Source organism: Miniopterus natalensis, chromosome 7 (genome assembly GCF_054644295.1).
Source record: "Miniopterus natalensis isolate mMinNat1 chromosome 7, mMinNat1.hap1, whole genome shotgun sequence".
In the NCBI taxonomy this organism is placed as follows: domain Eukaryota; kingdom Metazoa; phylum Chordata; class Mammalia; order Chiroptera; family Miniopteridae; genus Miniopterus; species Miniopterus natalensis.
This window is the reverse complement of record NC_142087.1, coordinates 68,010,205-68,026,786: the sequence shown is the minus strand read 5'-3', so window position 1 is coordinate 68,026,786 and position 16,582 is coordinate 68,010,205. Positions and strand designations below refer to the sequence as shown.

The 16,582-nt window shown below is 44.7% G+C and overlaps 1 protein-coding gene across 1 annotated transcript in view; it reads left to right on the top strand.

The window, feature by feature from the left end:
• FECH (ferrochelatase) overlaps positions 1-5,112 on the top strand; it is a 33,438-nt gene extending 28,326 nt beyond the window's left edge. Inside the window, exons 8-11 of the mRNA XM_087819119.1 lie at positions 23-130; positions 542-706; positions 3,290-3,349; positions 3,824-5,112. Coding sequence (XP_087675245.1) covers positions 23-130; positions 542-706; positions 3,290-3,349; positions 3,824-3,958 — 468 coding nt within the window. The 3' untranslated portion in view covers positions 3,959-5,112. The remainder of the gene's footprint in view (positions 1-22; positions 131-541; positions 707-3,289; positions 3,350-3,823) is intronic.
• The last annotated feature ends 11,470 nt before the right edge of the window (positions 5,113-16,582 follow it).

The window sequence follows — 16,582 nt, the reverse complement described above, 5'->3', positions numbered from 1 at the left end:
CACCCATGTGTCTCTGCTGCAGGTGGTCAACAGAGGGGACCCCTATCCTCAGGAGGTGGGCGCCACTGTCCAGAGAGTCATGGAGAAGCTGGGTTACTCCCACCCCTACCGACTGGTTTGGCAGTCCAAGGTAGGTGGCTTCCACAGGTTCGCGGCTGTCGGCTCTTCTGAGGACGTCTATTTTAGGACTTAGTTATAAAACGATGAGATTTGGCTCTTTTGTATAGACAGACTGTTGTGTAACCTGATTGCTCACCGTGGACAGAAAGAACTCCGCAGGCAAGTCAGACAGAAGGGGAAATCGAGTGACTAGATGAGTTCCACTGACTTAAAATATTATTTCTAGATGTAATGACACTAATTGTTATTTATAGTCTGCCAACTTCTAGAAGGATTCAGACTTCAGTGTGAAAATTCCAAGCCCACTGAAGCAGGTGTAGCGTGTGGCCCTTGCTCTCAAAGGAGGTGTGTGTGCCCAGGGCAGTGCTGCACCAGAGACCACGGAGCAGCGGGGCCCATGTGCATTTCTCCTTCCTCCTAGGTTGGTCCGATGCCCTGGCTGGGCCCTCAGACAGACGAGACTATCAGAGGGCTTTGCGAGAGGGGGTGGAAGAACATCCTTTTGGTCCCGATAGCATTTACCAGCGATCACATTGAGACACTGTATGAACTGGACATCGAGTACTCTCAAGTCCTGGCTAACGAGGTAAATGCTGCCTGCCGTCTGCCTTGCTAATCCCACTGTGCTTGTTTTAGAGGGAAACTTTCTCTGCCGTGGTCTAACTGTGTCTCTCAGAAATACTGCTTGGTGCGTGTTTGCAGGTACTGTGCCCTCCTTGTTCTGATGCTACTTAATCTGAGTTATAAGTCTGATCACATCAAGTCAATTCCACGTCCGAGGTGGGGAAGCACTTTTGTGCGTTTCTGAAGTCAGGGGGCCACTATGGGCAACATCGTAGTGTTTAATTTGGGTATTGTACTACTTGAAAGTCATAAAAACTACATTTTGTTGTTCTATAATTCCTTTTCTTCACTTAATAGTGTCCTTTGGGTTTCTGAGGCGTAGGCATCATTGTCACTTAGGAAAAGAGCATGTAATTTTCTTGATGACTTTTATTATGCACTTGTTTGTTTGCTCCTGTGTTGTTATTAATCTGATTATTGAAATAAATACCATCCTTAGTGTCTTGTAAGATGGATGTGAATCGGCATTCAGAGCTGAGAAAAACTGTGGTTCACCCATCTCATGGCTTCCGAGGGTTGGCATGAAACTCGAGTCCAATTTATAGCATTGGTTCTGTGGGAATTGTGGAAGCGTTGGGACCCAAGAGGCCCTTCCCCCGCATCTCCTGTCAGAACTCCTGTCCCTGGTCACTCTTGTGTGATTGATGGAGGCCTGGCCTCGAAGGATCCTCCACCCTCTCTGGGGCTGGTGGCAGGTGCAGGGCAGGGTGGAGAGTGGGCTGGAGGAGGGCTTCAGCCAGCACCCAACCCCGCAGGGTTTTGTGTGCATGCTGCTCATCAATCAAGCGCTGATGAAGTTAGAGGGTGCCTAAATTACGTGTCAGTGGTTCTGATAAAGAATTTATGCGGAAGTTGTAATTGGCTAAAATGAGGTTGCAGGGTTGTCCATGTATTTCATTGAGTGATGCCTTCTGCATCCCACCATGACCTAGGCTAATTGTGAGCTTGCTAAAAAGACTTAAGTGCGAATATAGTTCACACCAGTGTGTTTTGGAAAACAAGTTTTTTGTTCATATTGAACGATAGTTCACATTCTTTAATATGACTAAACTGAGGTATTTCCTTAGTAATCCATGGGCTATTAGTGACTAATAAATTAGTCCATACAGAGAATAAAGAAAACTATCTAGCTACAATTTATTTCACTATTTCTATTGGAGAATATACTGTATTTAAAACAACTAACTTTCTTTAAAAAGTAGTTTGAATGTTTTCCTCAAATAGAAATAACTTTACTGCTTTTTGATAATAAAAATAATATAGAGCTCAGACAGTTTAGAGAAGTATAACATAGATAGCAGAACTCAGAATCTTACCCCTCAGGCATAATATGTTAATACCTAAATAAAAATAAGACCCCTTTCTCCTCTAAATGCGTGTGTATTTTAATTAAAATGTTATTCTTCTACACGTTTAACAAAAGTGGTATTTTATTCCTAATGTTTTGCAGCTTTTTTTTTAAACATATATATAGACCCAAATCAATAAATATATTTAGATCTATGTAATTATTTTTAACAGATTCTTAATTAGTATACATTAAAGATGTTCCTAATTTTTTACTGTCATAAACTGCTCTGTAATGAACATTGTTTCCTTTTTTATTTTTCCCATTCTTTTCTGAGGATAAATTCCTAGAAGTGGGATGTAAATGTTGACATATTTTACCTCATTTCCCTACTGAAATGCACCCTTTAATTTTTCTCCTGGCAGCAGTGTCTGAGAGCACTGTTGGCCAGCCCTGGTCGCCTTGCTGTTACTGACTTCTTCATGAAGTTTTAGAGAGCAGTTGCTGGTTGAGAAGTGTGTGTTTGCTGAATCTCAGCATTTTCCCCATGCTGCTCTTCTAATGTTAATGCTTCCTTAAAAGATAAAGCACCTGGAAAGCCATCAGCATTTTGGAAAGTGGAAGAGAAGATCCTAACTACCTGAGTAAATAATAATGAGATATTTCTCACTTATTTGGGGGATAATTAACTAGCTATTTTTGGAGAGGAGAGTAAGGATGGTAGTGAAACAATGCTCAGATTTTTATTTTAGATTTTTTAAAATTTAAGGGTATATTTAAAATCCCAACTCTGAATTGGATCCCATCTAGGTTCAATATACATTAAATTAATTTACCTCTTTTGACACCTGGAATCAAAACAGGTATAAAAATTTACTTAAATCAACATTCTGCTTAGGTGGAGTCTATAAAGGTGTGCATTAGAGGTACATTAAAAGAAGAATGGTGAACAGATTTAAATTACTTGGGAATTCTATCAAATACACCTTCAAAAATGGTTTGGAAACAAAGCAGCTATGGGAAAGTAATGCGTAGGGGGAGGAATAGCAATTGAATGCAACTGCATGATAACAGAGGTAGAGACCAGCATATGGCTTGGTCACGTGAATATTTTTCATTTCTGAGCAATCTGGGAACTCTTTTGAAGTAAGACTTTAAGTTGTGTGTGCGTGTGTTCTGTAGCAGTCAGTTTCTTTAAAAAAAATAAATAAAATAAAATGTGTATGTTTTTTTCCTCCCTTTTCTCATTTGATTCAGTGTGGAGTTGAAAACATCAGAAGATGCGAGTCTCTTAATGGAAATCCACTGTTCTCTAAGGTATCTCCGGAGTTACAGCCCTTTTAGTAGAACATATCGGAGAGTAATCCTCTGAGAAACTCTTGCAGAATATTGGTTTTCTCACATATTAGAACATTTTGAGGTCCAATTAATTACAAAAATAAAATCGAATTCCTTACACTGTCACTCTTTTTTCCTCTAGATAGCCCCCATTTTCTGATTTCTACTCACCTATCGCTATGTCCGATTTAAAATCTGCCTTTCAGAGATGAATGAGGTTTAGCAGGCGGGGTAAGGATTTCACCCTGTCGAGTCTCTATTTAAGTTTTCTCCAAGCTGAGGATGCTTGGGAAGGAAAGATATTATAGAATGTGGTTCGAAGGGTTCATAATCCAGATTAAAAGACACCCCAAGCCATAGTGATTGTCGCGACAGATGGGAGAGGAAATGCATGGGCCGGGGCAGACGAGCAGCCTTTTGTCCTGACCAGCCTTTGCCTCGCCCGCCTCGCAGGCCCTGGCCGACCTGGTGCACTCGCACCTCCAGTCCAACGAGCTGTGCTCCAAGCAGCTGACCCTGAGCTGCCCGCTCTGCGTGAATCCCGTCTGCAGGGAGACTAAGTCTTTCTTCGCCAGCCAGCAGCTGTGACCCCGCCAGCGGGCCCCTGGGATCAGGCAGATGCCAGCCTCCAGACACCTCCGACGGGGACGTGCCCGAGGGTGCATTTAGCGCTCACGCACAGCCTTTGGACACACATCGTGTGGTTACTTGAGGAACGACTCTGAAATCCTTATTGGGGGTTTTCTATTTTTCTATCCCAACATAGTAAGCACCTACATTCTCTCTCTTTGGGTAAAGTCACTCATTTTGGAATGGCCACTAGGCTATTTAACAAGTGAGTTTTAAAAATTTATCTTATGAGATGCACACATATTTTAAATACAGATTTTTGGTTTTACTGCCCAAAAAACCTGCATGGGGACTGAGAGTCCCTGCTGTGGGCTGTCAGTGTTTATAAGTCTCATGCATATAGTTGTTTTTTAAGTGAACGTAGTTGAGTAAATGCAATATAATTTGAAAAAGCAATGTTACCTAATCTCTCCTGAGCCCACGGGTTACAGAATGCTGGTGAGGAGGCGCGGTTGCCGACCAGGGCTGCTTTTGCCAGTGCTGGGACCATTAATGGTCATTTTGGTGCTTGTATGTACCCTCACTTTCCTCATCTTCAAACCAAATCAAGCGCAGATGCCAAAAGTGCTCTGAGCGCCCCAGGCACACAAGGCTAATAAACTTGTAGAAATCCAGCGTTGTCATCCGTGCCGGGGTGGGAATCTGTGTGCCACGGGAAGGGAGGCTCCCGCTCCCTCCTGTCCCCAAGGACGAGATGCCGGGAACGCTGATGATGGGATTCACTGTTCAAGCCCCTCCCAGGACCCATGAACCTTTCTCTCAAGCATCGTTATCTTGATTGAATGTCGCCTTTCTGCACATTTGTTTGAAGAATTATTTTATAAAGTCAATTGTGTATTGTAATCTTGAATTCTTTCTTAGTTTACAATTTTTAATTACAAAAATTATATGACCTGATAGGAAATTTGAAACAGAGAAGAGAGAAATAACCACTGTAATGCAACAGCTATTCATCACTCTCTTTCATGCCATTTTTTTCCTGTGGGTATTTTTAAGGCCATTGTAACCTTGAATTTGAGTGAAAAGTTCTAAAAATGTAGAAATAATGTAGGATCAGAGTCTGATCTTCTGTACTTGGATTTGAATGGATTAAAAGTCTGATGGATCCGTAATGAATTTGTAATGATCACTTTGTCTTTCCTCGTTGCTCTAAAACTTTACTCTTCAAAAGATTTTGTTCTTCTTTGATTTTGTAAAAATCCTGTTCATAAGGTGGGAGTATTAGTGGAGTCATAGGTCTTCTATATTCAGGACTTACAATATTAATCAATATTATGACATTATTAAGGTTTTAACCAGTTTGATTCATGCTCTCTGTTAAATCAAAACTAATCCAAATTAGTTAGCAATCAAAATTATCGAATAGGGATTTACTCTGTAATACAAGAAAAGAAACATACTGTCCCCTCTAGTTAATAGTTTGCTCACACTGATAACGGCTCTGAAATTTGAATAGCATCGATATATTTATTCACATCGGTTTTTGCTATTCATAGATTGTGTTTCCAGAGAAAGGGACCAGGCATAGGTAGTTCTTTAGAATTTTCCTCATCTGTTTCCATCAGCTTTTTCAGGATTAAGTTCAAAGCAGACTGAGTGACTGTCCCACATGAATTGAATTCTCTGGGTTAGTGGCCTAGTGCTGAAGACAGGTTATACTTGCGGCCATTCTCCCCCCTTCAGGAAATTTCCTGAGGGCCTATCTCACTTTGACTGCTTTAAAGTCTAATATATTATTATGGAGATGTTGCAGAAAACTCCAAGAGCTCTTCTAGGGCACCTGAAGCGCCTCCTTTACTAGGGAAGCTCCCAAATTAAGCGTGGGCTGTCTGGAGTAATATCCTTGATTCTGAGTTGGGACCGGACTGGCCTTTGCAGCGAGAGGCTAAGGGGGATTTATTGGGATCGCTCCCCATGGCATTCATTGTCCTGAGAAGTGTTGCCTTTGGGTTATTAACCAGAGATGGGTAAGGATCATACCAGAGGGTAGCATTTGGGAGGACAAACTCAGCAATTGCTCTTTTTAGAGCTAGTAGGCTTTGAGAATTGTTATCCTGTTTGTCAACTTTGAAATGCAAATGTTTGCCCTGCTAATTAGCAGTGTTGGCAGTTTCTTCAGGCTGCACTTAGGTGCAGACCTGGCTTTGATGAACCAACTTGTAGGGAAAACTTGCAGGAGCTGCGGTGATGAGGCAAGTAGCTTGCCGGGGTTACAGAAGGCCTGCCGCATGTATGTATAGCACAGAAGGAAAGAACTCTTCTTAAGAACATGCCTTCTAGAACTACTTTCCTTTTTAAAATTAAAATAGATTTTCGAATCCAAAGAAAAATTTGCTTCCTAACAGAAGAAATGAAACTTGTTACAAAACCCTTGAAAAGGTGTACCGGTGATGTGTGGGTGCTGACTGGATAGTCAAAATCCACGATTTTTCCTCAGGGTACACATCCTTGCTCAAGTAATCCCACGCACAGGACCTAACATTCCTCCAGGATTCCGTTACATCTTTCCTTATGGCTGAAGTTAGTTAGGCGATGATGGTTATGTAGGTATGAAGAGAAAGTGGATTTTCTGCTCCAAGTTGCCCAAACTAAGCCTGTCAAAGGCACATTATATTAACAATCCTAAATTTATGTCATTTATGTATTTAGGTGCTCTTTAAAAATATATATTTTTTCTTCTTGGGGAAAATACATTGATTTAATGGGATGAGTCTCGAGTGAAGTCGCTGCATTTCCCCCCCCTTAGCTAATCTATTCTAATCAATTGGGCATTTAAATCAAGAAACCCTAGCTTTAGGTATGCAAGAGAGTGTTTGCTCAATTTGATGCCATTGTGTTCATCCAAAACATGTGATTACACCAGGAGGGTGAGCCCACACCGCAGAGTAGGGCCGCAAGAAGGCCACACCCTCCCACGGGTAGGTAAGCACGTGGGTCTGCAGTCCTCGGACTCTTCTGTGTTTGCTCATCCATTCTGGCCGGCTGGGGACCGGGTAAGGAACCAACTTGTGTAGCTGTAGCTGGAGGGAAGAATTTAGAGCTGACGGCCATAAGAAAAAACGTGTGTGCATACGTGTGTGTGCACAGGTGCATTAGCCTGGAGCCGCTGACCGCATCTTTAGCACCACGTCTCCGAGCTCTTCAGCCTGAAAGACCCCCTCTGTCAGAATCCTGATGGTGGCATTAGGAACAGGCTTCCCAACGTTAGGTGGAAATAGGAAATCCAGTGAGATGCCACAAGCTGGAAAAGAAAATTCTGAGTAGACCCTAAAATTAGTGCCCTAAGTTAAAATCATTCAGCTTCTCAGTCTAATTAGCAATATCCTCAGACCTCAGAGGGAGACAAAAGCTAATCATTTCTTTCATGATTTATAAAACTTATAAAATTAAAAACATTTCACCAAGGTCATGCCCCAGAGAGGCTTTATAAATATCATTCCAAGGAGTTTCATTCTTACTGCCCAATAATTGAGATTCGTTTGTAAGAAACCCCTTCAGTGACTTATTCTGTCCAGGTGGCTTTTTGTGACACATTTCATTTTATAGCAACAAGTGTTATAAGGTTTCAGAGAGCATACACTGAATGAATTAAACCTGATTATCGGAGGGATCGAGAAACCTGAATTCTGCTTGAGTCGTTGCCAGTTAAACTGTGCAGTCGTGTCGTCAGTATATTGAAGCTTCACGTGCTTACCCTCTATTAAATGGTGGCACCTGCAAACTAGATTTTTTTTTTCTCTTTTTCACTGGAATTCTTCCAGCTGGACAGTTTGTGCTATGACTCTGATTTGATTTTTTGCTTCTTTTCAAAATGCACTTGTGTTGAAAATATGAAGTGTGCTGAGCTCTGTGGCAGGCACGGAGCTGGGTGGCGGGTCCTGGTGGGTGCTCGAGAAATGAGCTGGTGCTGCCAGTACTTGCCGAGTGGCACCGATGCAGTGAGAGCGCGGGCGGTGCCCTTGTGGCATCACTGCCCCCTGCGTGAGCTGAGTCTCGGCTGAGCTCTGGGAAGGGGATGCCCCCCAGGGAACACATAATATTGCAGGGGCCCAGGAGAGGAAGAAATGCTTTTGCTTTCAATGTGGGGATCTGATTAAGCCTTTCTACAGGGAAAGGGAAGTAGAAAACAAATGCGCCCTGTGATAATCAGTTTCTTACAATAAATATGCTTTGATAGTGCTGGCTTAGTTGTTTTTAGCTGAAATCATTAGCTTCTATTTTTAGTATAACAACTACTGGCTAAATTAGTCTACAGTAAGCCATTAAGATGGATGTTGGAATTAGAAACATTTTTGGAAAAAAGCCTGGTTTGAGCCTTTGTTAGGAGCCCTCGGGCAGGAATTGGGTCCTGTTTCTGGTCGCTTCAATGTTCTCCCTCTGACCTCCAGGCATATGGTCTCAGCAGCCTGCTCCCGAAACGGGAACACACAGGCCAACTTTTCTCCTTCCCGTCTGCCCTACGGTTGAAGCTTTACTTTCCTAACATGTTTAGAAATAATAGATTTTGCCTTGAGAATTCATAAAATGTCCTGTATTTTTATCTTTTCCTTACTTAAAAAAAAGTTATATGTATAGGACACGATAGGCTGTGCAAGCGTACAAGCCGATTGTTCAACTTTCAGGTTGCGAAACAGCCATCATTAAAAATTCTATCATTTGCAATTAAATTGTATTAAAAACAAAGGTAACATAAACTTCACCACTTCCCAATTATTTTACTCTGTTTTATTATCTTTGCTCTAGAGGTTACTTATGTCAATTGGACCTATATGGTGAAAATACTATATAATGACCACCTACTGTGCCTCTTTCCAACTTTGTTTTGTGACATCAGATTGGTGGCTTGAAATTAGTCCCTGTAGGACTAGTTACACTGTGGAACTCAGCAAATACTACAAATGAGGACTTGATTGTTTTGTTGATTGTCTAGACTTAAGAAAACGATGGAAGAAACGGTAGTAATGCAGATTAAAAGTTGTGTCTGTAGCCAGCACATTGGGAATAGCACCAAAACTCGAGGAAATATTCTTCAATTATTTGAAAACTATTATCCAATTCATCCAAGTGAAGTTTCCACACAGAAAGATGTTGTTTCACGTTTGCCTTACTTGTTAATGTAAACGTTCATAATAATGTAAACATTGATGTCAGGACTATATGGTTGATCTGTTGCAACCATAGGCTGTTATACAGATACAAGAACTTGGTAAAAATCAACAAAAGCGTTTTTTTGGGAATCCATTGACTATAAGGAATTTATAGTAAAGAGTACTGTGTTTTATTATTACTTGCAAATTATGTTTTTAACTCTTTTATACAGGTAAAATGTGTAGCAAACATACACTCACACATATATGCATAGGTTGTATTTTCAGAGCGCTGGTTGGTGACCATTTGCCAGCACACGACTGCCCAAGAGGGAACTTTCCTGGGACGATGGAAATGACACGTGGATCGCGTCCCTGTGCTGTTCTCCGGACTCATTCTAGAGAGAGGCAGCTCTATACATACAGCACTGTTTATTTAGAGTGGAAGCTACCCCACGGTGACTAGATATTTTAAGCTTTTTAGTAAGATTCCAGTGGTCTCCAACACAGTCCCGTGGGCCTGCTGTATGAGCAGAATCCCCGCGAAGAACTTTTAGGTGGCAAAGGCCTAAAGAGCGGGGCTTCTCCCGCTCCTCATCTCGCTGGGCCCTGGAGAACCGTCACAGGGAGAGTCGCACGCAGCAGAGCGGTGAAGGTCAGCGGTGGTTCTCTGGTCTCACGGGGTGGTTTCTTCCCGTCCATCCTTCCAGTGGGCCAGACCTTGACACCCGTGACTTCCAGAAAGCATGAGATCGAGCCCGGCGTCCAGCGCTGGCCCAGAATGCCGCCTGGTGTCCCCACTGAACCCAGCCACCCTCTCAGCCCCGTGTCTCTCCCTAATGCCTTTGGTTTCCCAGTTCCTATTTTTCCTGAAGCAAAGGGATCTTTTCTCTGGGCTGGGCTCTGCAGAGGAGCAGTCTCTGTTGTTTGTGTCTTTCTCATGTCAAGTCCTTGGCAGGAAGGAAAAAACCAAAACAAAACTGTGTCGGACAGTGAATCCAACCTCTTCCTCTGCCTCAGAACTTGACCAAAACAGAGACGGCTTCTCTAGGCAGCCACTTCCCCGCTCGGACCCACCCCCGTCCCCATCGGCTCGGCTGCGACCCTGCACGCCCACGCTGCTGCTTTAGTTCCCAATCCCAAGTTATCCTTCGCCTGGATCCTTTGATCCTCAGGAGCTAGGGATATCTTCAGGGTTTTATGCTGATCCCTTCCATATCCCCCCAAGGCCAAGTACCCAGCTGAGCCCAGTGCCATCCGACAGGAGAGGTTAGCCTGGCCTCACCTGCCTGAGTGCCCAATGTCTCTTCCCACGTTTGATTGCAGCTGAGCAACGTGAAATAGCATTTGGAGGGTGTGTGGCCGCTCCCTGACAGTCGCTTCTCAAAAAAACCTGAAATGGATTCCTCCAGACCAAGGATACTCCCAGCTGAGTCGCCCACCAGCGCAGAAAGAGGGGAGATGGCTCAGGAAGCCTCAGGGGAGGCGGCCCAAGGGCTGGGAGCCGGAGCGGAGGGAACCAGCCGCCCCCCGGCTGCTGCGGGAAGGGTCGGGGCCGGGGCCGTGCAGTTGTCTGACACGGACACGGACACGGACGTGGCGCCTGCTTGCGAGCAGGACTCTTGTTCTGATCATCGTTTGGGCCCATCAGGTTGAGAAAGAAAATCGGGAGATGGTTTCTCTGGCTCCCAAGAGGGCTCAGCAAGAGGAAACATTTAAGTCGCCGCGAGGATGGGGAAGAGTAGACAAACTGTGAAGGTTTGTGAAACACGGAACAGTTATCTGAATAGTATGATATCATTTTCAAACACTGTTCACATCCTGCGTTAGTCTGTGCAGGCGCGATCCTGTTTACAGCGGGGGCCTGGACAGCTTGACCCTCATTTCAATATATGGATTTCCGATCCGGAGATTATGCGGCGGTGCGCTGGTAACTGCTTAACAACCGCCTCTCTGGGGGCGAAGGGCTCTGATTTATGGTGTTTGCCGAGTTCCATGGTATCAATACTCCCACCATGGCTGATCCCGGGCTACCTCCACGGTGTCACCGATGGCAGCGTTGGGAAGAGCCGCCAATAATTGACTTTCAGGAGCCAGCCCGAGCAGCTTCACCACACTGCTGGCTGACCTCTCTGTCAGAGACTTTGCTTACCACGTATTCCCGAATGTTCCCTCGCCCCAGTTCCTGCCCTGAGCAGAGCACGCCAAGGAAAGAGCGGGGCCGGTTGCTTTCAGGGCCTCGGATGCAGCGGTGGGCGCTGCAGCCAGCGGACGCAGAGAGCTCGGAGCAGACGCCCTGGGAATGGCAGCCGGGGCAGCCTGCTCGAGGCGCTCGGGGCGCTTGGGGTTCTTTGGGCCATCTTCTCTAGGTTTTTCTTTTTTTTATATATATATGAAGATCTTCAGGATTCTAAAACATCTGCTCTGTCCACCCCAAAAGGTTGCTGTGGGGCTCAGCCGAGACAGTGCATAAAAAACCATGTTTTAGACAGATAGGGCTTTCTGTATGCGTGATGGGCTGTTTAAGTTAATTAACATCTAGGACTATTTGGACATAGTACCTAAGTCAAAATTTTTTTAACAATATTTTTCTTATAACAAATTATAAAAAAAATTAGAAAGTAAGACAGATGAAATAAGGGAAAAATCACCCATAATCTTATGACACTTTGATGACTCTCATCTCACACATTTTAGGCATGTGTATAACATACTCTGAATTTTAAAAAATATTCATATTGTTCCTAGTCTTCGTACTCTGTATTGCTTGCTGAATATCTCATGGGTGTATTTTATTTGTCATTATATATTCTTTCACAACAGTTTTAAATGGCTACACAATATTATATTTTATGGAGATATAATTTGCTTCTTTCACTTACTAGAACTTTCTATTTTCAGTTTTTGCTTGTATTTGATACGCATCTTTGTAGACTAAAAAATCTTTGAATGTATCCGCCATCATTTCCATAGGATACATTTTTAGAAGTGCATTTTTTGGATCAAAGGATATTTTTGCAGATTTAAAAAAAGAATTCAATGAGATCACATTCATAATGCATTTAGTACTGTGCTTGTGTGTGTGTGTGTGTGTGTGTGTGTGTTAAAGGTGCAGTAAATGGCAGCTATTATTACTTGCGTGATTCACTCGGTTAGCGGACTATTGTTCTCAGTGGTGACTTTATTCAAGGAGGTGGAATTTTACATGTTGTTTTTTCTGGGAATATTATGGAGAGGGTGTGATGGCAGAATGGATGTTATATTAGAAGTTCAGAGCTCTCACAGAGCCTCCAGGAACCAGGGATCAATTCTCCAGTCCTGCCTTTTATGTTCCTTGTTGCTGTTTACTTTTGGTCACTCTCCCTGAGCGGGTCCTGAGTAGAGGGAGAAGAGCCAGACTACAAAGCTGTCAATCCTTACTCATCTGTGACTTTGCAAAGAGTTTGAAGGTTGGGAGAAAGCTGAGTTTCAGGTGAAAGCCACTTGGGGGATTATCTATGGATTTTACTTACCTTTAAGGGTCTGCAGGTACCCGAGCACTTGCCCGTGTGTGTCTCCCATGCCCTCCTGTCCCCACGTGGCTTTGAGCCGGCTCCCAGAGGGCAGAGCCGTCCATTGGAATCAGGCGGGCCTCCAGCTCAGGTGACCACTGCATCTGCACAATTGTCCCTTTAAGAAAGGTGAGCATGGGATGTGTTTCTTCCTGCTTCTAGCTCCTGAAGGTTTTCATGTCCACAGTAACCCACTGAGGGCCTGGGCCAAGGCCAAGTTGCCCATCAATATTTTAAAGTAGCGGTGTTATAAAATTTATGGAAGATGCACAAAGGACAATTCCCTGAAGTGACGAGCCCGCGGAGAGGGGATATTGGCTAAAAGAAGGTTTTCCATTTTGAAACAGTGTGAGATCAGGTGCCAAGCTGGGGAGGCCCTTTGTGTGCATAGGCTCGGAGCTCGGTGAAGAGGGCGATCTGACCTGGTTTCAAATCCCACCTACAATGTTAATTTATTTGGTTATCTATTAACAGTCTCCTGGCAGCTTACTTTTATGTTTAAAATTAAGTGCTTGATTGATTGTTTTCTAGGACAGTGATGGGATGTTGTTCTATACTTAAGCCAATCCATTAGTGGGTTCTCATTACTTCCTTTCTCGGTTCATTGTGCCTGTGTGCGCACATGTGTGTGCATGTGTGTGCGTGCCTGTGTTCACACGCGTGCGTGCCCCTGAAGGCCGGGGCAGTTGAAGGCTGGAGGAAAGGAGCCTTTATTCTGAAGCGGAGGAAAGTTGGGCTTTTATATACACATATTCCTGAAACTACATTTCCACAAGGATTTCCCAGTGGTTAATTCTGGGCATGATTCAAACAGAGTCCCAGAGAATTTTTATCATGATTATTTCATTTTATCAAAAAGCTTAGCATGAGTTTCTATTTGTAACAACCTCTACTCTCCTTTTATCTGTTTTAGAGGTACTTCAAATATTTCTGTATTTCTAAGATTTGCTTCTGAGGATTGAGACTCCATTATTATTTTTTTAAAATTGGACTTATTAAATATTGAGTGGATAAAAAGATGACATATGTAAGGCAGAGAGAGCCTCCTGACTCTTGTGCTTGGGCAGGTTTTTCAGTGTTTTGGTTGCTTATTGGTCCCTCAGCCCTTGGGCTGTCTGGAAGTGGCCTGAGGTAGCCTCACCTCCCAGGCAGTTCACCTTCGGCCACTCGGAGCAGGGCTCCTCGGAGCAGCACAGACAAAGCAGGATCTGACCTGTGTTCTACCTGGAAGAGGTTGGGAAAGACCAGAACACAGTGTCCAGGATGACAATCACAAGAACATCTGTGTCCACAGCACACAGCTTAAGAAGCAGGTTGTCATCCATTTTTAACCTGCCTTCACGTGGGGAAGGTGGCCTTCCAATTTCTAGGTGAGAGAGTAGGTACAGGGAAGGAAAGCTCAATCCAGCGGTGGTGAAGGGAGGAGGCGCATTCAGTCACATCGGTGGTGTGAGCTGTCCCAGAGCCGTCTCGTAAGGAAGGCCAGCTCCTCTGTCCTTTGTCTCATAACCGGAGGATTCAACAGGCAATGTGTGCCGTGGACCATGTTTCACATAACAGGCATGTTCCTAAAAATTTTCATGGCAACAGAAGTTTTGTACGTTTAATGACATTTAACATACATTAGGGAGGGAGAGGGATCTGCAGGAAACCTTCACTGGAGGTAAGAACCCTTCTCCCACATACTCCCACCCTGCGAATTTGTCAATCTAGATTTTTGAACATGTCTGGGCTCAGTGGCCAAGTCTTACTAAGAGAAAGAAACAGGCTCCATTAGGCAAAAGGCAGAAATAATAGTCCAAAAAATTATTCCTGGGAGCTTTATTATAATGGTAAAGAGCGTGAGGATGGCAGGTTGGGGTCTGGGCTGGCAGTCGGTGCTAACATTCCAGGTGGCCTTTAAACTCTCGTCCTTTCCAGAAGTGTGGAGATTCAGTGTCACAGAACTCAGAAGCCTAAGTATCCAACTCCTCGGGCCTAGTGAGAACTGTGATGTAGCGCACAGGTGGGCTGGCTCCCTCTGGACCAACACCTCGCCAAAGGAACGCGACTCCTCTGAAAGAAAGCCCTTAATCCACCGTGTTTTGGTTTCTTTGGTGATTTGTTACAGCAAATCACCACCCACTGGGTGGCTTAAAAAAACTGAAATGTATCCTCTCACAGTTCTGGGTGCCAGAAGTCCAAGGTCAAGGTGTTGGCAGGGCCCTGTTCCCTCTGAAGGCTCTAGGGGAGGATTCTTCCTACTGCTTCCAGCTTCTGGTGGCGCCAGGTGTTCCTTGGCTTGTGGCAGCATCGCTCCCATTTCTGCCTCCTTTATCACGTGGCCTTTTTTGTGCCTGTGTCTTCTCCTTTTCTATCTTTTATTAGGACACTTGTCAGTGGATTTAAGGCCCACCTACATAATCCAGGATGATCTCACTTTGAGATTCTTAATTATATCTGCAAAGACCCTTTTCCAAAAATAGATCACATTCTCAGGTTCTGGGGGTTAGGACATGGACATATTTTTAGGGGGGGCACCATTCAACCCCCTGCACCCTCCCTTTTTGCCTTTCCTAGACCTCCCCCCCCCCCCCCCACATACACACATACACTCCTCAGGGTCTGGTAGGCTCACATCTCCTGCTTATGAGGCAGCATTGTGTGATCAGAGCATAGGCTTGGGTCTCAGGGATGAGGTGGTGGTTATAAGCACAGCCTGGAATCTGACAGGACCTGGAGCCCAATCCTGGCTCCCCACGTACCAGCTGTGAGATCTGATCACCTCTCAGGACTGTGGCATCTACGCGCAGCTTGTTGTAAAGATGAACTGAGATGACATGTAAAAAGCAAATGCCCTGGCCAAGGCAACTGCTCACTATGCAGCTGTTATTATGGGCTGGGAATGGGGAAACCTGGGCCCCCATCCTGACCAGTCCCAGCTGGCCACGTGAGCTCTGGTGGGTGCCCACCTCTCTGAGCATCTCTGGGTGTCTAAGGAGGCACTGATCCGACAAACTGACTCCTAGCCCTTTCGGCCACAGTGGCCTTGTACCTTCAACCCGGTGGAAACTAGCCAGGACACTCTGAGACTCTGCCAACTCTCACTTTTTTCAAATCCTCGCCTGAGGATATGTTTTTATTGACTTGAGAGAGAGAGAAACATCAATGAGAGAAACACTGATCGGCTGCCTCCTCCTGCACGCCCCTTACTGAGAATTGAGCCCACAACCCAGGCATGTGCCCTGACCAGGAATCGAACTGGTGACCTTTTCGTACACGGGCTGACGTTCAGCCAACTGAGCCACACCAGCCAGGGCACTCCGGTATTTTTTTTCTAAAATATAAAACTTCGATAGTCACGAAAAATGGGAGCATCTCTTGCCCAGCTCCCTGACAATTTGAATAGTATTTCTCATCAATTCAGAAATTAGTTTGACCTCTGCCCGGGGGCATGTGTGCCAGGTATTAAGGACCGTTGAGGGACAATCTGTGCAGTACGGGAAGTGACATCTGTTCTGCAGAATGTGACCTGCTTTGTGGGGCCAGTCTTCCACCTATTTGACAAGACCTCATCTTTTTTCTCAGCTGCCTGCTCCACTGACTTTCAGCCTGTCTCTGAGGATGGTTCTGGTGGCCACGGGGAAAGCACTTGGCCTTTGATGGGCCTCACATATCTGTCCATGGCAGCCTTAGCCACTGGGCAAATCTTCGGAGAGGAAAATGCTTGGTTTTTCAAATGATGGTGTGGTACTGACCAGTGTGTGTGTGAGCGTGTGTGCTCGTGTGCCGACGGGGGCGGGAGGAGGGGAGGAAACCAATTTATAAATCATGTCTTGCAAATCCTTCCATTCTGAGCTGGTTGTGAACCCATCGCTTTCCTTTCCTCCAGCTCTGATTTATGTCCTGGGATCACGGGGCTTGTGTCCCTTCTTCTGGCTGTAGGTTTGGATTTAGCAGGGTGC